Here is a 24,980-nt window from a genome sequence, read left to right as displayed (position 1 = left end):
TGTCACAAGTCACTGTGCTGTGTGATGTACACAAAGTTCTAGTAGTGTCACAAGTCACTGTGCTGTGTAATGTACATAAAGTTCTAGTAGTGCCACAAGTCACTGTGCTGTGCTGTGTAATGTACACAAAGTTCTAGTAGTGTCACAAGTCACTGTGCTGTGTAATGTACATAAAGTTCTAGTAGTGCCACAAGTCACTGTGCTGTGTAATGTACATAAAGTTCTAGTAGTGTCACAAGTCACTGTGCTGTGTAATGTACATAAAGTTCTAGTAGTGTCACAAGTCACAGTGCTGTGTGATGTACACAAAGTTCTAGTAGTGTCACAAGTCACTGTGCTGTGTAATGTACATAAAGTTCTAGTAGTGTCACAAGTCACTGTGCTGTGTGATGTACACAAAGTTCTAGTAGTGTCACAAGTCACTGTGCTGTGTAATGTACATAAAGTTCTAGTAGTGCCACAAGTCTTTTGCTGTGTAATGTACATAAAGTTCTAGTAGTGTCACAAGTCACTGTGCTGTGTGATGTACACAATGTTCTAGTAGTGTCACAAGTCACTGTGCTTCGAGGTATGTACGGTACCCTCTAGAAGGCATTTGAGACCAGTTTTGAGACTCTCCCACAGAGAAAGATGCCATTTGAGACCGTGTTTGAGACCGATTTAGAGACTCTCGGATGCCACATAGACCGGGAATGAGACCGTGTCTGAGACCAGCTTTAGAGACCGTCAATTCGCGCAGTCTGATTGGACAACTGACATCCATAATTGTATTCTCTACTCTTTTCACCATAGATTTAGGAACAGAAAAATTGTTGACAGATTTGTTAGCTACGAGAAAATTAAGACGCTAAAAAAGAGAAAAGAAAACGTGAATACCTCATTTAGAGAATAGTTTGACGACATGCAAGACTGTATTATTATGTTGTAGTGTATTCTGAAACATGAAGCTCGGAATATTTAGTAACTGTGTTGATTGTTTGTAGCAGTTGACGTAATCGTTAACAAACCCGGTATTATTCAATAAAACGGGCGCAAAATTCACCCAATTAGCCAGTTAACGGGTAGTAACAATGGTCTGTGTCCATCGATAACGATCGTATTTGAATTGCAAGTGTTTCTTTATTTGTCAATGCTAGGTTGGGAGTACGTCATAGTTTAGAGAAAAGTTCCGCGATTTGCGTTCCTTAGTACTAAGTATCAACAGAGGTGCGTGAAACCGCAGCCACCATTGGCTGGCGGTGCCCAAAATAGTCGGCGTCCCGGCAACCAGGAGACGGCTGTTCATTTCCATTTATCTGTATCTAGTTCTTGGCCCCATTGAGCAGCAAACGAAATTACGTTTGTTGAACATTGGGTCGCATATGCACGAGTTCCTGTTTAGCGAGTTAACGTGTTTTTACCGATGATAACTACACCTCTGTGAATATTTCAACGCTAATATGCCCATTTTCATTTTAACGAAACATATTACTACTGGTTTATATTTTGTGTCCATCTCTAATTTTATTTATACAAGTTAAAATGGTTAGGTTGAAGTGCTCGGGTTCGTACATCTATTTAGCCCTAAACCTCAAACCCAATACACAGCCCCTCTATCCCGGTCAAGCAACGCCAGACATTTTTTTTGTGTTTCAATCCGGGTTGCGGTTAAACAAACTTCTTGCCCACGACAGGGATAGAGAAACTCGTCACAAAACATGTACTTTATTTCTTCATATATTCTATGACTTCGTGCTTATGGTTTATCTCGGAAATGTGTGCTCTGTGTCCGAACTACATCAGGAACAACCATCGTAGTTTTCGTGTCCATTGTGGCAAATTTAACACCTCTGTGAGGTGTGACTACTTTTGAAGCCTTCTATTGTTTTTACGTAATCGGCGGCGCGTGACGCAGGAATTCCTTTTTACAGGCGTGACCACGTATTTTTACTGACGTAAAATAAAATATTTACCATGGCTGTCTGAATTTATAACAGGAAATTATTCACACGTTCAGATGTTAACAGTGTGTGACTGTTAGTGAACAAGAGACACACTAACTCCACCATTGAACAATGAAGCAAACAATTGTCATCGAACTGTTATTGGCGAATACTAGTACATAATTTACTAACCATGGGCTTGGCCGAGCTTAGTATTCTGATTTGACTGATTATTCAACAACGGCAACTGTCAATCATTCATTAAATGTAGATACTTAGTAGTCCTAATCTTTTGTTTATGTGTATAGTTACTGATTTGAGCCCTGTAAAGTGAAATAAACAATTCATTTCCGGTGAAGAGGCAGCTTGTTGGAATCCGTATTCAAGTCGGGTATACTAGTAAGCACAGTTCATTGTAAAGTGACACTGTTTATGCTGCAATGTTCAATAAATATATTCACATACATAAATTACGTTGCGTAGAGTAAATCTCTTGTCTCTGAGCGACCACATTTTACCCCAGACATGGAGCTAGAAAAGGATCTATTTTTACCTCCATGCCCCAGATAACTAAGAGAACTGTATATTCAAATAATATTTATGTTGATTGTCCTTGCATTATTATTATTATTATTACTATTATTACTAATAATATTATCTTCCATAACCTCACAGGCAAGATCATCTTGGATCGATTACCGGGTCGTAATATTTTTTTATCGTATTCACGTACGTGTTCGTGCCCATGCCTCATTTTATCATTTTGGCTAGGCTGCGCAACGACGAAAGAACATCAGCGGCGAAATTGTTTACATTTATACTGGAACTTGCTACAAAGTATCATCTAGGTTCCCACGCAATTTTGAATATGATTGATAGGTCGTTCACGGACATCAGGCAGAGAAATACGAATTGTGAAACTGCTTAAGATTTCTTTCGCAGCCACAGGTTATCGTCTATTTTTTGACAAACTAGAAAGAATTACAAACTATGCCGATTTAGTCAAACGCAAGAATGCGTAAATGTGCATTTTTATCGGATATATGCCCGAAACGCAATCACGGCAAAACTTGGTCGAGCAATATCACGACAAAATGTACTCTGTCCTTACTCATTTTGCATACGAAATTGCACGTGAATGTCTTATTGTGGTGCTTCGTTGATCCACAGTCCCTCTAGAGGGATAGAGGGACTGTGGTTGATCACTATAAAAATAATCATTCTCGCTACAATCCGGAAATAATGAGATAGAACATTACCGACTAGCATGGCGGCAGCGAATCTCTTTCGCTTATTTATTCAGAATTATGTATGTCATAACTACAGGCAAAATTGTTGGGAACGGCTTCTGAATGCCGTTTATCGTTGACAAGTTGATTTCAACCGCCGGCTGTGTTTTCAAACAGACACTTTATATTCTGTCTGGTTTTGACGTTGCAAAGAAGTTTGTGTGTGTTTTCTTTCCTGTGATTCCTTTCATTGTATTATCTAACACAAACAACGCACTCGTGGCGTTTTTTCACCTCATATGCAAAGTAGGCATTTTGAAAACAATGTGGGTGGAGCTTTCGGTGCCGGCATATTCGAAACTAACGCTTTTGAAACCCATTTCTCCGGCAAAAGTAAGTGCTCTAGCCGTAAAATTCACTACTATTTTTATTTATGGCTTCCCTGGACATTCATGGTGCCACTCACGTTTGAAAAATAGAAAATATAATGCAATGAATCACTGTTTCTCGTGTTTTGTGGAACTTTTAGTCACCGTTGTTGATGGGCGACTCATTTGAATAATGAACTCCGCCCACACCTGTTTATATACCATGTCGGTCTTTACATAGACCCTACTGGAGGGTCTATGGTCTTTATAAGTTTAAACACGACCTTTTAGAAAACCCCAGACACCGAACGCGTTCAACCTGAAACATGTATATGCAAATAGTGACGTTAATATTAATACAATTACATGGCGAGATTATTACCAGAGTTCATAATACTAGTAATAAGATTGTTTTGCATTGCTCAAAGAAAAAAAAGTGGTTATTTCCAACTTGCAGTTCTTTGCTCACTCCCCCGGGATTCTACCCCAGACCATTCGTCCTGGTGTTATCGCTATCGCCACACGAGACTCCAGCTTGTCTCCTATACAATTTGACTGCGCACATCCAGAAAGTAGATGTAGCTGTGATTGGTGGAATACTAATGAGTTGAGTGTCAATCAAACGCCCACGCTATCTTTAGTAAACAAAGTCACGTGACACGCGCCATTTTAGTTTTGATTAGTTCATCCATGGAACTAGGGGTTTATAGTTCCATGGTTCATCGGATCGGAGTGTCGGTGCTCGCCATCCATAAATCAAATCAAAATGATTTCTAAGGAAATTGTCGCGTCAGCAGTGGACAGTGTCTTAAAACACATCGATGTTATGGAACGTCGTTTTGAACTCGAACGTGGTCGGGCAGGCGATTTCAAGGCAGCACGCTTAACCCTTTCGTTCACAGGTTGGGAGATAATAGAATGACTGAAAATTTCACGCCACTGTTTTACATTATTGGCGGATTTTTCTGCGCTATCAATCTTTCTCTTACAAACTAGACATAGATGAGACGACAGAGTCGCTCCTTTCACAACGTCGCACTGAATCAAATTGGAAAGACGATTTCCATAAGTTATCCCTCCTGCTTTTCCTGGCTTGAATAAATTCACACACGACTTTAACTGTCCACAAACTCGAAGACTACACGAACACAGTCTACAATAGTCGTCCGCAACAATATGTATGTATTTCTTCGGTGTACTGATGCACGAATGCACCGTGACACGGTGTTTCTGGGGTGTCGCCATCGCTGAGAATGCCGCCGGCGCAATTTTTCACCCAACTCGCGATTCTGTTTTGCAACATTTTATCAATATTCCCTTTGACAAAATCGCCGACAAAAGCACCGCTTTGCTGATCTTTTGTTCTATAATTCTTAATGCAAACACCGACCCTAGTAGTAATTAGTAACGTCGCCTAGTACATATGAACGGTCGTCATTGCAAATCGAACATCCTTTTGAAATTTGGACGTCGGGCAGGCGATTTCAAGGCACCGCACTTAAATATTAGCAACATATTTTTCTGAGCGGTTGTTTATTCTCTTTCAAACGAGACATAAATGTGACGACATAGTCGATCCCTTATCCACCGCTAAGAATGCCGCAATGTTTCGTTCGTTTTGCAACATGCCACAAATCGTCGAAAAAAACACCACTTCGACGGAAGCTTGCGTAATAAGGGGGTTAAAACAAGAAAACAAATGCCATGTTTAATACATATCGACCTGTTTTACTTGCGAAAGATAACGGAACATGAACTCGTTTCGTGCGACTTCGGAACCCGAAGGAACACACCAACAACGTTGAATTTACCCGCTATCTTCCAAATATGGTATATTAATTTATTCAGTTGTTTATTTAGAGTGACGTCCGCGGTCGAATGCGATTGGCTATCGATGTCAGTGCAAAGGTCATATGAATATTAAAATTAAGTGGGCGGAAGGAAAATTGTATAGGAGACAAGCTGGAGTCTCGTGTGGCGATAGCGATAACACCGGGACGAATGGTCTGGGGTACCGGGATTCACTCTTTGCCTCACGTGGTTGCAGATGACTATCCGGTACTGCAGCCCGTATATTTATTTCATTTATTCAGTTTTGAATGTTATTATTATTAATTTTATTATTATTGAACTTATTAGTATTAGTAAAAAATTTACTACATTACATTTTTCTTTATTATTTCATTATTATTATTGTACTTGGTTATACTTTTATTGCTACTGTACTGATAGAAATGCAATAAATATTATCATTATTATTTATTTATTAACACATACTCACTCCCCGGAGGGAATAGTTACATATAATAGTAAAAGTATGCAGTATTAATACACTAAAAAAGAAGGAATACAAATATACTAGAGTTTAGTATAGTACTCCATAACTGGACAGTACATGCATTTTGCACTGAATTTAGTACCCAAACATACATCTACTCATGGATGTACTAAGAATTTTTCTTAGTACATCCATGATCAACTTTATGCATGACCAGAAAAAGTACCATATGCGAGTACCGAGTGCGAATAGCACTTCCTGTGATCACGGTTCTATGCAAACTATAGAAATAACTGTTTGATATACCCACTTAAATAAATAATAAAAAAGCCTTCCTAACGCACACCATTTTTTTACCATAGAAATATTTTATTTTACGTCAGTGAAACCATGGAGGTAATAAGAATTCTTATTACCTCCATGGTGAAACTACGTGATGATTCCTGAGTCACGCGCCGCCGATTACGTGAAAACAATAGAAGGCTTCAAAAGTAGTCACACCTCACAGAGGTGTTAAATTTGCCACAATGGACACGAAAACTACAATGGTTGTTACTGATGTAGTTCGGTAACAGAGTTATTTAGCACACATTTCCGAGATAAACCATAAACACAAATTCATAGAATATGTGGAGAAATAAAGTACATGTTTTGTGACAAGTTCCTCTATCCCTGTCGTGGACAAGAGGTTTGTTTAACCGCAACCCAGATTGAAAAAAAAAAAAAAAATGTCTGGCGTTGGCGTTGTTTGACCGGGATAGAGGGGCTGTGTATTGGGTCTAAGGTTTAGGGGTAAATAGAAGTACGAGCCCGAGCACTTCAACCTAACCATTTTAACTTGTATAAATAAAATTAGAGATGGACACGAAGTATAAACCAGTAGTAATATGTTTCGTTAAAATGAGAATGGGCATATCAGCGTTGAAATAATCACAGAAGTGTAGTTATCATCGGTAAAAACACGTTAACTCGCTAAACAGGAACTCGTGCGACCCAACGTTCAACAAACGTAATCTCGTTCGTTGCTCATTGGCGCCAAGAACTAATACAGCTAAAGCAGGCCTGCAGCTAAAGGGAAATGAACAGCCGTCTCCCTGGTTGCCAGGACGCCGCCTTTTTTGGGCACCGCCAGCCAATGGTAGCTGCGGTTTTACGCACCTTTGTTGATACTTAGTACTAACGCAAATCGCGGAACTTTTCTCTAAATTGTGACGTACTCCCACTCACCCATGGAGCTAAAAAAAATTCGCCCCAACCTAGCATTGACAAATAAAGAAACACTTGCAACTCAAATACGATCGTTAACGATGGCCACAGATCATTGTTACTACCCGTTAACTGGCTAATTGGGTGAATTTTGCGCCTGTTTTTCTTGATAATATCGGGTTTGTTAACGATTACGTCAATTGCTACAAACAATCAACACAGTTACTAAATATTCCCAGCTTCATGTTTCAGAATACACTACATCATAATACAGTCTTGTATGTCGTCAAACTATTCTCCAGATGAGATATTCATGTTGTTGTCACGTTTTCTTTTCTCTTTTTTTAGCGTTTTAATTTTCTCGTACGCTAACAAATCTATCAACAATTTTTCCGTTCCTAAATTCATGGTGAAAAGAGTAGAATACAATTTCTGATGTCAGATGGTTGTCCAATCAGACTGCGCGAATTGACGGTCTCTAAAGCTGGTCTCAAACACGGTCTCATTTCCGGTCTGCGGGGCATCCGCGAGTCTCTAAAGCTGGTCTCAGACACGGTCTCATTCCCGGTCTATGTGGCATCCGAGAGTCTCTAAATCGGTCTCAAACACGGTCTCAAATGGCATCTTTCTCTGTGGGAGAGTCTCAAAACTGGTCTCAAATGCCTTCTAGAGGGTACCGTACATACCTCGTGCTGTGTAATGTACATAAAGTTCTAGTGTCACAAGTCACTGTGCTGTGCTGTGTAATGTACACAAAGTTCTAGTAGTGTCACAAGTCACTGTGCTGTGTAATGTACATAAAGTTCTAGTAGTGCCACAAGTCACTGTGCTGTGTAATGTACATAAAGTTCTAGTAGTGTCACAAGTCACTGTGCTGTGTAATGTACATAAAGTTATAGTAGTGCCACAAGTCACTGTGCTGTGTAATGTACACAAAGTTCTAGTAGTGTCACAAGTCACTGTGCTGTGTAATGTACATAAAGTTCTAGTAGTGTCACAAGTCACTGTGCTGTGTAATGTACACAAAGTTCTAGTAGTGTCACAAGTCACTGTGCTGTGTAATGTACATACAGTTCTAGTGTCACAAGTCACTGTGCTGTGTAATGTACACAAAGTTCTAGTGTCACAAGTCACTGTGCTGTGTAATGTACACAAAGTTCTAGTAGTGCCACAAGTCACTGTGCTGTGTAATGTACATAAAGTTCTAGTAGTGTCACAAGTCACTGTGCTGTGTGATGTACACAAAGTTCTAGTAGTGTCACAAGTCACTGTGCTGTGTAATGTACATAAAGTTCTAGTGTCACAAGTCACTGTGCTGTGCTGTGTAATGTACATAAAGTTCTAGTGTCACAAGTCACTGTGCTGTGTAATGTACACAAAGTTCTAGTAGTGTCACAAGTCACTGTGCTGTGTAATGTACACAAAGTTCTAGTAGTGTCACAAGTCACTGTGCTGTGTAATGTACATAAAGTTCTAGTAGTGCCACAAGTCACTGTGCTGTGTAATGTACATAAAGTTCTAGTAGTGTCACAAGTCACTGTGCTGTGTAATGTACATAAAGTTCTAGTAGTGTCACAAGTCACTGTGCTGTGTAATGTACATAAAGTTCTAGTAGTGCCACAAGTCACTGTGCTGTGTAATGTACATAAAGTTCTAGTAGTGTCACAAGTCACTGTGCTGTGTAATGTACATACAGTTCTAGTAGTGTCACAAGTCACTGTGCTGTGTAATGTACATAAAGTTCTAGTAGTGCCACAAGTCACTGTGCTGTGTAATGTACATAAAGTTCTAGTAGTGTCACAAGTCACTGTGCTGTGTAATGTACATAAAGTTCTAGTAGTGTCACAAGTCACTGTGCTGTGTAATGTACATAAATTTCTAGTAGTGCCACAAGTCACTGTGCTGTGTAATGTACACAAAGTTCTAGTAGTGTCACAAGTCACTGTGCTGTGTAATGTACATAAAGTTCTAGTAGTGTCACAAGTCACTGTGCTGTGTAATGTACACAAAGTTCTAGTAGTGTCACAAGTCACTGTGCTGTGTAATGTACATAAAGTTCTAGTGTCACAAGTCACTGTGCTGTGTAATGTACATAAAGTTCTAGTGTCACAAGTCACTGTGCTGTGTAATGTACACAAAGTTCTAGTAGTGCCACAAGTCACTGTGCTGTGTAATGTACATAAAGTTCTAGTAGTGTCACAAGTCACTGTGCTGTGTGATGTACACAAAGTTCTAGTAGTGTCACAAGTCACTGTGCTGTGTAATGTACATAAAGTTCTAGTGTCACAAGTCACTGTGCTGTGCTGTGTAATGTACATAAAGTTCTAGTGTCACAAGTCACTGTGCTGTGTAATGTACACAAAGTTCTAGTAGTGTCACAAGTCACTGTGCTGTGTAATGTACACAAAGTTCTAGTAGTGTCACAAGTCACTGTGCTATGTAATGTACACAAAGTTCTAGTAGTGTCACAAGTCACTGTGCTGTGTGATGTACACAAAGTTCTAGTAGTGTCACAAGTCACTGTGCTGTGTAATGTACACAAAGTTCTAGTAGTGTCACAAGTCACTGTGCTGTATAATGTACATAAAGTTCTAGTAGTGTCACAAGTCACTGTGTTGTGTAATGTACATAAAGTTCTAGTAGTGCCACAAGTCACTGTGCTGTGTAATGTACATAAAGTTCTAGTAGTGCCACAAGTCACTGTGCTGTGTAATGTACATAAAGTTCTAGTAGTGTCACAAGTCACTGTGCTGTGTAATGTACATAAAGTTCTAGTAGTGTCACAAGTCACTGTGCTGTGTAATGTACATAAAGTTCTAGTAGTGTCACAAGTCACTGTGCTGTGTAATGTACATAAAGTTCTAGTAGTGCCACAAGTCACTGTGCTGTGTAATGTACATAAAGTTCTAGTAGTGTCACAAGTCACTGTGCTGTGTAATGTACATACAGTTCTAGTAGTGTCACAAGTCACTGTGCTGTGTAATGTACATAAAGTTCTAGTAGTGCCACAAGTCACTGTGCTGTGTAATGTACATAAAGTTCTAGTAGTGTCACAAGTCACTGTGCTGTGTAATGTACATAAAGTTCTAGTAGTGTCACAAGTCACTGTGCTGTGTAATGTACATAAAGTTCTAGTAGTGCCACAAGTCACTGTGCTGTGTAATGTACATAAAGTTCTAGTAGTGTCACAAGTCACTGTGCTGTGTAATGTACATAAAGTTCTAGTAGTGTCACAAGTCACTGTGCTGTGTAATGTACATAAAGTTCTAGTAGTGCCACAAGTCACTGTGCTGTGTAATGTACATAAAGTTCTAGTGTCACAAGTCACTGTGCTATGTAATGTACATAAAGTTCTAGTAGTGTCACAAGTCACTGTGCTGTGTAATGTACATAAAGTTCTAGTAGTGTCACAAGTCACTGTGCTGTGTAATGTACACAAAGTTCTAGTAGTGTCACAAGTCACTGTGCTGTGTGATGTACATAAAGTTCTAGTAGTGTCACAAGTCACTGTGCTGTGTAATGTACACAAAGTTCTAGTAGTGTCACAAGTCACTGTGCTGTGTGATGTACACAAAGTTCTAGTGTCACAAGTCACTGTGCTGTGTAATGTACATAAAGTTCTAGTAGTGTCACAAGTCACAGTGCTGTGTAATGTACATAAAGTTCTAGTAGTGTCACAAGTCACTGTGCTGTGTAATGTACACAAAGTTCTAGAGTCACAAGTCACTGTGTTGTGTAATGTACATAAAGTTCTAGTAGTGTCACAAGTCACTGTGTTGTGTAATGTACATAAAGTTCTAGTAGTGTCACAAGTCACTGTGCTGTGTAATGTACATAAAGTTCTAGTAGTGCCACAAGTCACTGTGCTGTGTAATGTACATAAAGTTCTAGTAGTGTCACAAGTCACTGTGCTGTGTAATGTACATAAAGTTCTAGTAGTGTCACAAGTCACTGTGCTGTGTAATGTACATAAAGTTCTAGTAGTGCCACAAGTCACTGTGCTGTGTAATGTACATAAAGTTCTAGTAGTGTCACAAGTCACTGTGCTGTGTAATGTACATAAAGTTCTAGTAGTGCCACAAGTCACTGTGCTGTGTAATGTACATAAAGTTCTAGTAGTGTCACAAGTCACTGTGCTGTGTAATGTACATAAAGTTCTAGTAGTGTCACAAGTCACTGTGCTGTGTAATGTACATAAAGTTCTAGTAGTGCCACAAGTCACTGTGCTGTGTAATGTACATAAAGTTCTAGTAGTGTCACAAGTCACTGTGCTGTGTAATGTACATAAAGTTCTAGTAGTGCCACAAGTCACTGTGCTGTGTAATGTACATAAAGTTCTAGTAGTGTCACAAGTCACTGTGCTGTGTAATGTACATAAAGTTCTAGTAGTGTCACAAGTCACTGTGCTGTGTAATGTACATAAAGTTCTAGTAGTGCCACAAGTCACTGTGCTGTGTAATGTACATAAAGTTCTAGTAGTGCCACAAGTCACTGTGCTGTGTAATGTACATAAAGTTCTAGTAGTGTCACAAGTCACTGTGCTGTGTAATGTACATAAAGTTCTAGTAGTGTCACAAGTCACTGTGCTGTGTAATGTACATAAAGTTCTAGTAGTGTCACAAGTCACTGTGCTATGTAATGTACATAAAGTTCTAGTAGTGTCACAAGTCACTGTGCTGTGTAATGTACATAAAGTTCTAGTAGTGTCACAAGTCACTGTGCTGTGTAATGTACATACAGTTCTAGTAGTGTCACAAGTCACTGTGCTATGTAATGTACATAAAGTTCTAGTAGTGCCACAAGTCACTGTGCTATGTAATGTACATAACGTTCTAGTAGTGTCACAAGTCACTGTGCTGTGTAATGTACATAAAGTTCTAGTGTCACAAGTCACTGTGCTGTGTAATGTACATAAAGTTCTAGTAGTGTCACAAGTCACTGTGCTGTGTGATGTACACAAATTTCTAGTAGTGTCACAAGTCACTGTGCTGTGTAATGTACATAAAGTTCTAGTGTCACAAGTCACTGTGCTGTGCTGTGTAATGTACACAAAGTTCTAGTAGTGTCACAAGTCACTGTGCTGTGTAATGTACATAAAGTTCTAGTAGTGCCACAAGTCACTGTGCTGTGTAATGTACATAAAGTTCTAGTAGTGTCACAAGTCACTGTTCTGTGTAATGTACACAAAGTTCTAGTAGTGTCACAAGTCACTGTGCTGTGTAATGTACATAAAGTTCTAGTAGTGTCACAAGTCACTGTGCTGTGTGATGTACATAAAGTTCTAGTAGTGTCACAAGTCACTGTGCTGTGTAATGTACATAAAGTTCTAGTAGTGTCACAAGTCACTGTGCTGTGTAATGTACATAAAGTTCTAGTAGTGTCACAAGTCACTGTGCTGTGTAATGTACACAAAGTTCTAGTAGTGTCACAAGTCACTGTGCTGTGTAATGTACATAAAGTTCTAGTAGTGTCACAAGTCACTGTGCTGTGTAATGTACATAAAGTTCTAGTAGTGTCACAAGTCACTGTGCTGTGTAATGTACACAAAGTTCTAGTAGTGTCACAAGTCACTGTGCTGTGTAATGTACATAAAGTTCTAGTAGTGTCACAAGTCACTGTGCTGTGTAATGTACACAAAGTTCTAGTAGTGTCACAAGTCACTGTGCTGTGTAATGTACATAAAGTTCTAGTAGTGTCACAAGTCACTGTGCTGTGTAATGTACATAAAGTTCTAGTGTCACAAGTCACTGTGCTGTGTAATGTACATAAAGTTCTAGTGTCACAAGTCACTGTGTGGTGTAATGTACATAAAGTTCTAGGAGTGTCACAAGTCACTGTGCTGTGTAATGTACATAAAGTTCTAGTAGTGTCACAAGTCACTGTGCTGTGTAATGTACATAAAGTTCTAGTAGTGTCACAAGTCACAGTGCTGTGTAATGTACATAAAGTTCTAGTAGTGTCACAAGTCACAGTGCTGTGTAATGTACATAAAGTTCTAGTAGTGTCACAAGTCACTGTGCTGTGTAATGTACATAAAGTTCTAGTAGTGTCACAAGTCACTGTGCTGTGTAATGTACATAAAGTTCTAGTAGTGTCACAAGTCACTGTGCTGTGTAATGTACATAAAGTTCTAGTAGTGTCACAAGTCACTGTGCTGTGTAATGTACACAAAGTTCTAGTAGTGTCACAAGTCACTGTGCTGTGTAATGTACATAAAGTTCTAGTAGTGTCACAAGTCACTGTGCTGTGTAATGTACATAAAGTTCTAGTAGTGTCACAAGTCACTGTGCTGTGTAATGTACATAAAGTTCTAGTAGTGTCACAAGTCACTGTGCTGTGTAATGTACATAAAGTTCTAGTAGTGTCACAAGTCACTGTGCTGTGTAATGTACACAAAGTTCTAGTAGTGTCACAAGTCACTGTGCTGTGTAATGTACATAAAGTTCTAGTAGTGTCACAAGTCACTGTGCTGTGTAATGTACATAAAGTTCTAGTGTCACAAGTCACTGTGCTGTGTAATGTACATAAAGTTCTAGTGTCACAAGTCACCGTGTTGTGTAATGTACATAAAGTTCTAGCAGTGTCACAAGTCACTGTGCTGTGTAATGTACATAAAGTTCTAGTAGTGTCACAAGTCACTGTGCTGTGTAATGTACACAAAGTTCTAGTAGTGTCACAAGTCACTGTGCTGTGTAATGTACATAAAGTTCTAGTAGTGTCACAAGTCACTGTGCTGTGTAATGTACATAAAGATCTAGTAGTGTCACAAGTCACTGTGCTGTGTGATGTACATAAAGTTCTAGTAGTGCCACAAGTCACTGTGCTGTGTAATGTACATAAAGTTCTAGTAGTGTCACAAGTCACTGTGCTGTGTAATGTACATAAAGTTCTAGTAGTGCCACAAGTCACTGTGCTGTGTAATGTACATAAAGTTCTAGTAGTGTCACAAGTCACTGTGCTGTGTAATGTACACAAAGTTCTAGTAGTGCCACAAGTCACTGTGCTGTGTAATGTACACAAAGTTCTAGTAGTGCCACAAGTCACTGTGCTGTGTAATGTACATAAAGTTCTAGTAGTGTCACAAGTCACTGTGCTGTGTAATGTACACAAAGTTCTAGTAGTGCCACAAGTCACTGTGCTGTGTAATGTACACAAAGTTCTAGTAGTGCCACAAGTCACTGTGCTGTGTAATGTACATAAAGTTCTAGTAGTGTCACAAGTCACTGTGCTGTGTAATGTACATAAAGTTCTAGTAGTGTCACAAGTCACTGTGCTGTGTAATGTACATAAAGTTCTAGTAGTGTCACAAGTCACTGTGCTGTGTAATGTACATAAAGTTCTAGTGTCACAAGTCACTGTGCTATGTAATGTACATAAAGTTCTAGTAGTGTCACAAGTCACTGTGCTGTGTAATGTACATAAAGTTCTAGTAGTGTCACAAGTCACAGTGCTGTGTAATGTACATAAAGTTCTAGTGTCACAAGTCACTGTGCTATGTAATGTACATAAAGTTCTAGTAGTGTCACAAGTCACTGTGCTGTGTAATGTACATAAAGTTCTAGGAGTGTCACAAGTCACTGTGCTGTGTAATGTACATAAAGTTCTAGTAGTGTCACAAGTCACTGTGCTGTGTAATGTACACAAAGTTCTAGTGTCACAAGTCACTGTGCTATGTAATGTACACAAAGTTCTAGTAGTGTCACAAGTCACTGTGCTGTGTAATGTACATAAAGTTCTAGTAGTGTTACAAGTCACAGTGCTGTGTAATGTACATAAAGTTCTAGTGTCACAAGTCACTGTGCTATGTAATGTACATAAAGTTCTAGTAGTGTCACAAGTCACTGTGCTGTGTAATGTACATAAAGTTCTAGTAGTGTCACAAGTCACTGTGCTGTGTAATGTACATAAAGTTCTAGTAGTGCCACAAGTCACTGTGCTGTGTAATGTACATAAAGTTCTAGTAGTGTCACAAGTCACTGTGCTGTGTAATGTACATAAAGTTCTAGTAGTGTCACAAGTCACTGTGCTGTGTAATGTACACAAAGTTCTAGAGTCACAAGTCACTGTGCTATGTAATGTACACAAAGTTCTAGTAGTGTCACAAGTCACTGTGCTGTGTAATGTACATAAAGTTCTAGTAGTGTCACAAGTCACTGTGCTGTGTAATGTACATAAAGTTCTAGGAGTGTCACAAGTCACTGTGCTGTGTAATGTACATAAAGTTCTAGTAGTGTCACAAGTCACTGTGCTGTGTAATGTACATAAAGTTCTAGAGTCACAAGTCACTGTGCTGTGTAATGTACATAAAGTTCTAGTAGAGTCTCAAGTCACAGTGCTGTGTGATGTACATAAAGTTCTAGGAGTGTCACAAGTCACTGTGCTATGTAATGTACATAAAGTTCTAGTAGTGTCACAAGTCACTGTGCTGTGTAATGTACATAAAGTTCTAGTAGTGTCACAAGTCACAGTGCTGTGTAATGTACATAAAGTTCTAGTAGTGTCACAAGTCACAGTGCTGTGTAATGTACATAAAGTTCTAGTAGTGTCACAAGTCACTGTGCTGTGTAATGTACATAAAGTTCTAGTAGTGTCACAAGTCACAGTGCTGTGTGATGTACATAAAGTTCTAGGAGTGTCACAAGTCACTGTGCTATGTAATGTACATAAAGTTCTAGTAGTGTCACAAGTCACAGTGCTGTGTAATGTACATAAAGTTCTAGTGTCACAAGTCACTGTGCTATGTAATGTACATAAAGTTCTAGTAGTGTCACAAGTCACTGTGCTGTGTAATGTACATAAAGTTCTAGTAGTGTCACAAGTCACTGTGCTGTGTGATGTACACAAAGTTCTAGTAGTGTCACAAGTCACTGTGCTGTGTAATGTACACAAAGTTTGAGTAGTGTCACAAGTCACTGTGCTGTGTAATGTACATAAAGTTCTAGTAGTGTCACAAGTCACTGTGCTGTGTAATGTACATAAAGTTCTAGTAGTGTCACAAGTCACAGTGCTGTGTGATGTACATAAAGTTCTAGGAGTGTCACAAGTCACTGTGCTGTGTAATGTACATAAAGTTCTAGTAGTGTCACAAGTCACAGTGCTGTGTAATGTACATAAAGTTCTAGTGTCACAAGTCACTGTGCTATGTAATGTACATAAAGTTCTAGTAGTGTCACAAGTCACTGTGCTGTGTAATGTACATAAAGTTCTAGTAGTGTCACAAGTCACTGTGCTGTGTAATGTACATAAAGTTCTAGTAGTGTCACAAGTCACTGTGCTGTGTAATGTACACAAAGTTCTAGTAGTGTCACAAGTCACTGTGCTGTGTAATGTACATAAAGTTCTAGTGTCACAAGTCACTGTGCTGTGTAATGTACACAAAGTTCTAGTGTCACAAGTCACTGTGTTGTGTAATGTACATAAAGTTCTAGTAGTGTCACAAGTCACTGTGCTGTGTAATGTACATAAAGTTCTAGTAGTGTCACAAGTCACTGTGCTGTGTAATGTACATAAAGTTCTAGTAGTGTCACAAGTCACTGTGCTGTGTAATGTACATAAAGTTCTAGTGTCACAAGTCACTGTGCTGTGTAATGTACACAAAGTTCTAGTGTCACAAGTCACTGTGTTGTGTAATGTACATAAAGTTCTAGTAGTGTCACAAGTCACTGTGCTGTGTAATGTACATAAAGTTCTAGTGTCACAAGTCACTGTGCTGTGTAATGTACACAAAGTTCTAGTGTCACAAGTCACTGTGTTGTGTAATGTACATAAAGTTCTAGTAGTGTCACAAGTCACTGTGCTGTGTAATGTACATAAAGTTCTAGTAGTGTCACAAGTCACTGTGCTGTGTAATGTACATAAAGTTCTAGTGTCACAAGTCACTGTGCTGTGTAATGTACACAAAGTTCTAGTGTCACAAGTCACTGTGTTGTGTAATGTACATAAAGTTCTAGTAGTGTCACAAATCACTGTGCTGTGTAATGTACATAAAGTTCTAGTGTCACAAGTCACTGTGCTGTGTAATGTACACAAAGTTCTAGTGTCACAAGTCACTGTGTTGTGTAATGTACATAAAGTTCTAGTAGTGTCACAAGTCACTGTGCTGTGTAATGTACATAAAGTTCTAGTAGTGTCACAAGTCACTGTGCTGTGTAATGTACATAAAGTTCTAGTAGTGTCACAAGTCACTGTGCTGTGTAATGTACATAAAGTTCTAGTAGTGTTACAAGTCACTGTGCTGTGTAATGTACACAAAGTTCTAGTAGTGTCACAAGTCACAGTGTTGTGTAATGTACATAAAGTTCTAGTAGTGTCACAAGTCACTGTGCTGTGTAATGTACACAAAGTTCTAGTAGTGTCACAAGTCACTGTGCTGTGTAATGTACATAAAGTTCTAGTGTCACAAGTCACTGTGCTGTGTAATGTACACAAAGTTCTAGTAGTGTCACAAGTCACAGTGTTGTGTAATGTACATAAAGTTCTAGTAGTGTCACAAGTCACTGTGCTGTGTAATGTACACAAAGTTCTAGTAGTGTCACAAGTCACTGTGCTGTGTAATGTACATAAAGTTCTAGTGTCACAAGTCACTGTGCTGTGTAATGTACACAAAGTTCTAGTAGTGTCACAAGTCACTGTGTTGTGTAATGTACATAAAGTTCTAGTGTCACAAGTCACTGTGCTGTGTAATGTACACAAAGTTCTAGTAGTGTCACAAGTCACTGTGCTGTGTAATGTACATAAAGTTCTAGTAGTGCCACAAGTCACTGTGCTGTGTAATGTACACAAAGTTCTAGTGTCACAAGTCACTGTGCTATGTAATGTACATAAAGTTCTAGGAGTGTTACAAGTCACTGTGCTGTGTAATGTACATAAAGTTCTAGTAGTGTCACAAGTCACTGTGCTGTGTAATGTACATAAAGTTCTAGTAGTGTCACAAGTCACTGTGCTATGTAATGTACATAAAGTTCTAGGAGTGTTACAAGTCACTGTTCTGTGTAATGTACACAAAGTTCTAGTAGTGTCACAAGTCACTGTGCTGTGTAATGTACATAAAGTTCTAGGAGTGTCACAAGTCACTGTGCTGTGTAATGTACATAAAGTTCTAGTAGTGTCACAAGTCACTGTGCTGTGTAATGTACATAAAGTTCTAGTAGTGTCACAAGTCACTGTGCTGTGTAATGTACATAAAGTTCTAGTAGTGTCACAAGTCACTGTGCTGTGTAATGTACACAAAGTTCTAGAGTCACAAGTCACTGTGCTGTGTAATGTACATAAAGTTCTAGGAGTGTCACAAGTCACTGTGCTGTGTAATGTACATAAAGTTCTAGTAGTGTCACAAGTCACTGTGCTGTGTAATGTACATAAAGTTCTAGTAGTGTCACAAGTCACTGTGCTGTGTAATGTACATAAAGTTCTAGTAGTGTCACAAGTCACTGTGCTGTGTAATGTACATAAAGTTCTAGTAGTGTCACAAGTCACTGTGCTGTGTAATGTACATAAAGTTCTAGTAGTGTCACAAGTCACTGTGCTGTGTAATGTACACAAAGTTCTAGTAGTGTCACAAGTCACAGTGCTGTGTGATGTACATAAAGTTCTAGGAGTGTCACAAGTCACTGTGCTATGTAATGTACACAAAGTTCTAGAGTCACAAGTCACTGTGCTGTGTAATGTACATAAAGTTCTAGTAGTGTCACAAGTCACTGTGCTGTGTAATGTACATAAAGTTCTAGTAGTGTCACAAGTCACTGTGTTGTGTAATGTACATAAAGTTCTAGTAGTGTCACAAGTCACTGTGCTGTGTAATGTACATAAAGTTCTAGTAGTGTCACAAGTCACTGTGCTGTGTAATGTACATAAAGTTCTAGTAGTGTCACAAGTCACTGTGCTGTGTAATGTACACAAAGTTCTAGAGTCACAAGTCACTGTGCTGTGTAATGTACATAAAGTTCTAGTAGTGTCACAAGTCACTGTGCTGTGTAATGTACATAAAGTTCTAGTAGTGTCACAAGTCACTGTGCTGTGTAATGTACACAAAGTTCTAGAGTCACAAGTCACTGTGCTGTGTAATGTACATAAAGTTCTAGTAGTGTCACAAGTCACTGTGCTGTGTAATGTACATATAGTTCTAGTAGTGTCACAAGTCACTGTGCTGTGTAATGTACATAAAGTTCTAGTAGTGTCACAAGTCACTGTGCTGTGTAATGTACATAAAGTTCTAGGAGTGTCACAAGTCACTGTGCTGTGTAATGTACATAAAGTTCTAGTAGTGTCACAAGTCACTGTGCTGTGTAATGTACATAAAGTTCTAGTAGTGTCACAAGTCACTGTGCTGTATAATGTACATAAAGTTCTAGTAGTGTCACAAGTCACTGTGCTGTGTAATGTACATAAAGTTCTAGTAGTGTCACAAGTCACTGTGCTGTGTAATGTACATAAAGTTCTAGTAGTGTCACAAGTCACTGTGCTGTGTAATGTACATAAAGTTCTAGTAGTGTCACAAGTCACTGTGCTGTGTAATGTACATACAGTTCTAGGAGTGTCACAAGTCACTGTGCTGTGTAATGTACATAAAGTTCTAGTAGTGTCACAAGTCACTGTGCTGTGTAATGTACATAAAGTTCTAGTAGTGTCACAAGTCACTGTGCTGTGTAATGTACATAAAGTTCTAGGAGTGTCACAAGTCACTGTGCTGTGTAATGTACATAAAGTTCTAGTAGTGTCACAAGTCACTGTGCTGTGTAATGTACATAAAGCTCTAGTAGTGTCACAAGTCACTGTGCTGTGTAATGTACATAAAGTTCTAGTAGTGTCACAAGTCACTGTGCTGTGTAATGTACATAAAGTTCTAGTAGTGTCACAAGTCACTGTGCTGTGTAATGTACATAAAGTTCTAGTAGTGTCACAAGTCACTGTGCTGTGTAATGTACATAAAGTTCTAGTAGTGCCACAAGTCACTGTGCTGTGTAATGTACATAAAGTTCTAGTAGTGTCACAAGTCACTGTGCTGTGTAATGTACATAAAGTTCTAGTAGTGTCACAAGTCACTGTGCTGTGTAATGTACATAAAGTTCTAGTAGTGCCACAAGTCACTGTGCTGTGTAATGTACATAAAGTTCTAGTAGTGTCACAAGTCACTGTGCTGTGTAATGTACATAAAGTTCTAGTAGTGTCACAAGTCACTGTGCTGTGTAATGTACATAAAGTTCTAGTAGTGTCACAAGTCACTGTGCTGTGTAATGTACACAAAGTTCTAGTAGTGTCACAAGTCACAGTGCTGTGTGATGTACATAAAGTTCTAGGAGTGTCACAAGTCACTGTGCTATGTAATGTACACAAAGTTCTAGAGTCACAAGTCACTGTGCTGTGTAATGTACATAAAGTTCTAGTAGTGTCACAAGTCACTGTGTTGTGTAATGTACACAAAGTTCTAGTAGTGTCACAAGTCACTGTTCTGTGTAATGTACACAAAGTTCTAGTAGTGTCACAAGTCACTGTGCTATGTAATGTACATAAAGTTCTAGTAGTGTCACAAGTCACTGTGCTGTGTAATGTACACAAAGTTCTAGAGTCACAAGTCACTGTGCTGTGTAATGTACATAAAGTTCTAGTAGTGTCACAAGTCACTGTGCTGTGTAATGTACATATAGTTCTAGTAGTGTCACAAGTCACTGTGCTGTGTAATGTACATAAAGTTCTAGTAGTGTCACAAGTCACAGTGCTGTGTAATGTACATAAAGTTCTAGTAGTGTCACAAGTCACTGTGCTGTGTAATGTACATAAAGTTCTAGTAGTGTCACAAGTCACTGTGCTGTGTAATGTACATAAAGTTCTAGTAGTGTCACAAGTCACTGTGCTGTGTAATGTACATATAGTTCTAGTAGTGTCACAAGTCACTGTGCTGTGTAATGTACATAAAGTTCTAGTAGTGTCACAAGTCACAGTGCTGTGTAATGTACATAAAGTTCTAGTAGTGTCACAAGTCACTGTGCTGTGTAATGTACACAAAGTTCTAGTGTCACAAGTCACTGTGCTATGTAATGTACACAAAGTTCTAGTAGTGTCACAAGTCACTGTGCTGTGTAATGTACACAAAGTTCTAGTGTCACAAGTCACTGTGCTATGTAATGTACACAAAGTTCTAGTAGTGTCACAAGTCACTGTGCTGTGTAATGTACATAAAGTTCTAGTAGTGTCACAAGTCACAGTGCTGTGTAATGTACATAAAGTTCTAGTGTCACAAGTCACTGTGCTATGTAATGTACATAAAGTTCTAGTAGTGTCACAAGTCACTGTGCTGTGTAATGTACATAAAGTACATTATTTTTACTTTTTGTTCATGTTTTTACTGTACAGGAAATTGTAATTTGGTAAAGGTCACAGAAATAGTGCAGCTGATTTAATTAAGTCTGTGACCCAGTTTTGAATACCAGTAATCTGTGTAAGTGTAGGCATATACTATGTTCATATGGTAAAAAACAATGTACCATAATCCAAGTGTTTTCTATCAACTTTGAAAATGACAGTAGGAATTATTATTCACTTCAAACCGGTCCTACACTTAGGTATACTTACGAGTTTAACTTTTTTACGATGTGCTATATACAGATATATAGGTTTGACTGCCAGCATCCAAGGCACACATATTATAACAATCACTACCAATATCATCTGCACTTGCTCCTATAAGTACATGCCACAAAATTAGTTTGATAAAATCTTTATAGTGTATGTGTTCATACTGTTATGTCCTCTATACCAGTATATCTAACTATACCAATGTATCATTCATACCGATGTATTTTGGCTATACCATAGTACAATGGTTATCACTGTGGACTGGCAACCACATGGTTGTGAGGGTGAGTCTTGGCTATACCATAGTACAATGGTTATCACTGTGGACTGGCAACCACATGGTTGTGAGTTTGAGTCTTGGCTATACCATAGTACAACGGTTATCACTGTGGACTGGCAACCACATGGTTGTAAGTTTGAGTCTTGGCAATACCATAGTACAATGGTTATCACTGTGGACTGGCAACCACAGGGTTGTGAGTTTGAGTCTTGGCTATACCGTAGTACAATGGTTATCACTGTGGACTGGCAACCACAGGGTTGTGAGTTTGAGTCTTGGCTATACCATAGTACAATGGTTATCACTGTGGACTGGCAACCACATGGTTGTGAGTTTGGGTCTTGGCTATACCATAGTACAATGGTTATCACTGTGGACTGGCAACCACATGGTTGTGAGTTTGAGTCTTGGCTATACCATAGTACAATGGTTATCACTGTGGACTGGCAACCACAGGGTTGTGAGTGTCACACACAACGTAATACTACCGTAATTGGTATAGTACTGGTGTGATGGTTCAAATACCAAAATGGCAACAGTAACATAAAGACTTCCCTGGCGGCGATGATAACATACGGACACGGAGCCAACAGATGAGGTTTCAACTGGTACTGGTATAATTATACTCTGCAGACATCAAGTACAATAACGCGGTAAAACTCCACTACTCCAATAACTAGATACTTAAACTCCAATACAATTCAACGAGATCTCTGATCTGATCTCAGTGCTGAACAACTCCCCTATATATACCCACACTGTCTATAAATAGACCATTACATTAACATACATAATTTAAACATATCTTACAATCAAAAGATAAAGATACTATTATAGCCCTCTATGTGTACTTGAGTAACAGTAAATGAACAAACAAAAGAATACACTCAGTCACACTTATTTAACTTTTTATTTACTCAACTTTCGCCTACTTACTTTTTTTAGTTATACATTATTAACTTTATTACATTTTAAACACCAAATTAGAAATGTAAAATTTTCTACACGGTTGTAATAAAGCTGTTATCTATCTTATCTATCTATCTATCTATCTATCTAATGAGTCTGGAACTTACTACCAATTTCTAGAATGTTCCATTATCTTCTATTGCCTCCTACAGTGTTCTATTACCTATTCAACCATTTTCTAAAAAAAATCTAGAATATTCCACCCAGACACAGTACGGTTCTAGAACATTCTCAGTGACACGGAAGTGGTAAATAAGTCGTATGCGACAGTGAGTTTGAGTCTTGGCTATACCATAGTACAATGGTTATCACTGTGGACTGGCAACCACAGGGTTGTGAGTTTGAGTCTTGGCTATACCATAGTACAATGGTTATCACTGTGGACTGGCAACCACAGGGTTGTGAGTTTGGGTCTTGGCTATACCATAGTACAATGGTTATCACTGTGGACTGGCAATCACATGGTTGTGAGTTTGAGTCTTGGCTATACCATAGTACAATGGTTATCACTGTGGACTGGCAACTACAGGGTTGTGAGTTTCAGTATACTGACTAAACCATAGTACAATGATTATCACTGTGAACTGGCAATCACATGGTTGTGAGTTTGGGTCTTGGCTATACCATAGTACAATGGTTACCACTGTGGACTGGCAACCACAGTGTTGTGAGTTTGAGTCTTGGCTATACCGTAGTACAATGGTTATCACTGTGGACTGGCAACCACAGGGTTGTGAGTTTGGGTCTTGGCTATACCATAGTACAATGGTTATCACTGTGGACTGGCAACCACATGGTTGTGAGTTTGGGTCTTGGCTATACCATAGTACAATGGTTATCACTGTGGACTGGGAACTACAGGGTTGTGAGTTTCAGTACTGACTAAACCATAGTACAATGGTTATCACTGTGAACTGGCAATCACATGGTTGTGAGTTTGGGTCTTGGCTATACCATAGTACAATGGTTATCACTGTGGACTGGCAATCACATGGTTGTGAGTTTGAGTCTTGGCTATACCATAGTACAATGGTTATCACTGTGGACTGGCAACCACAGGGTTGTGAGTTTGAGTCTTGGCTATACCATAGTACAATGGTTATCACTGTGGACTGGCAACCACAGGGTTGTGAGTTTGAGTCTTGGCTATACCATAGTACAATGGTTATCACTGTGGACTGGCAACCACATGGTTGTGAGTTTGGGTCTTGGCTATACCATAGTACAATGGTTATCACTGTGGACTGGCAATCACATGGTTGTGAGTTTGAGTCTTGGCTATACCATAGTACAATGGTTATCACTGTGGACTGGGAACTACAGGGTTGTGAGTTTCAGTACTGACTAAACCATAGTACAATGGTTATCACTGTGAACTGGCAATCACATGGTTGTGAGTTTGGGTCTTGGCTATACCATAGTACAATGGTTATCACTGTGGACTGGCAATCACATGGTTGTGAGTTTGAGTCTTGGCTATACCGTAGTACAATGGTTATCACTGTGGACTGGCAACCACAGGGTTGTGAGTTTGAGTCTTGGCTATACCATAGTACAATGGTTATCACTGTGGACTGGCAACCACAGGGTTGTGAGTTTGAGTCTTGGCTATACCATAGTACAATGGTTATCACTGTGGACTGGCAACCACATGGTTGTGAGTTTGGGTCTTGGCTATACCATAGTACAATGGTTATCACTGTGGACTGGCAATCACATGGTTGTGAGTTTGAGTCTTGGCTATACCATAGTACAATGGTTATCACTGTGGACTGGGAACTACAGGGTTGTGAGTTTCAGTACTGACTAAACCATAGTACAATGGTTATCACTGTGAACTGGCAATCACATGGTTGTGAGTTTGGGTCTTGGCTATACCATAGTACAATGGTTATCACTGTGGACTGGCAATCACATGGTTGTGAGTTTGAGTCTTGGCTATACCGTAGTACAATGGTTATCACTGTGGACTGGCAACCACAGGGTTGTGAGTTTGAGTCTTGGCTATACCATAGTACAATGGTTATCACTGTGGACTGGCAATCACATGGTTGTGAGTTTGAGTCTTGGCTATACCATAGTGTATCATTGGGCTATGTACATAAGCATAAGATGAATATCAGGTGCTGAATAAACTATGCATTATTATTAATATAT

At 39.1% G+C, this 24,980-nt stretch overlaps 1 protein-coding gene across 1 annotated transcript in view; it reads right to left on the bottom strand.

The window, feature by feature from the left end:
• LOC100378362 (V-type proton ATPase 116 kDa subunit a 1-like) overlaps positions 1-24,980 on the bottom strand; it is a 137,053-nt gene that overhangs the window by 23,920 nt on the left and 88,153 nt on the right. Inside the window, exon 17 of the mRNA XM_085494983.1 lies at positions 21,572-21,679. Within this exon, the coding sequence (XP_085351109.1) occupies positions 21,572-21,679 (108 nt within the window). The remainder of the gene's footprint in view (positions 1-21,571; positions 21,680-24,980) is intronic.

This window comes from Saccoglossus kowalevskii, chromosome 21 (assembly GCF_978046115.1).
Source record: "Saccoglossus kowalevskii chromosome 21, keSacKowa6.1, whole genome shotgun sequence".
In the NCBI taxonomy this organism is placed as follows: domain Eukaryota; kingdom Metazoa; phylum Hemichordata; class Enteropneusta; family Harrimaniidae; genus Saccoglossus; species Saccoglossus kowalevskii.
This window is presented reverse-complemented; position numbering and strand designations above follow the sequence as displayed.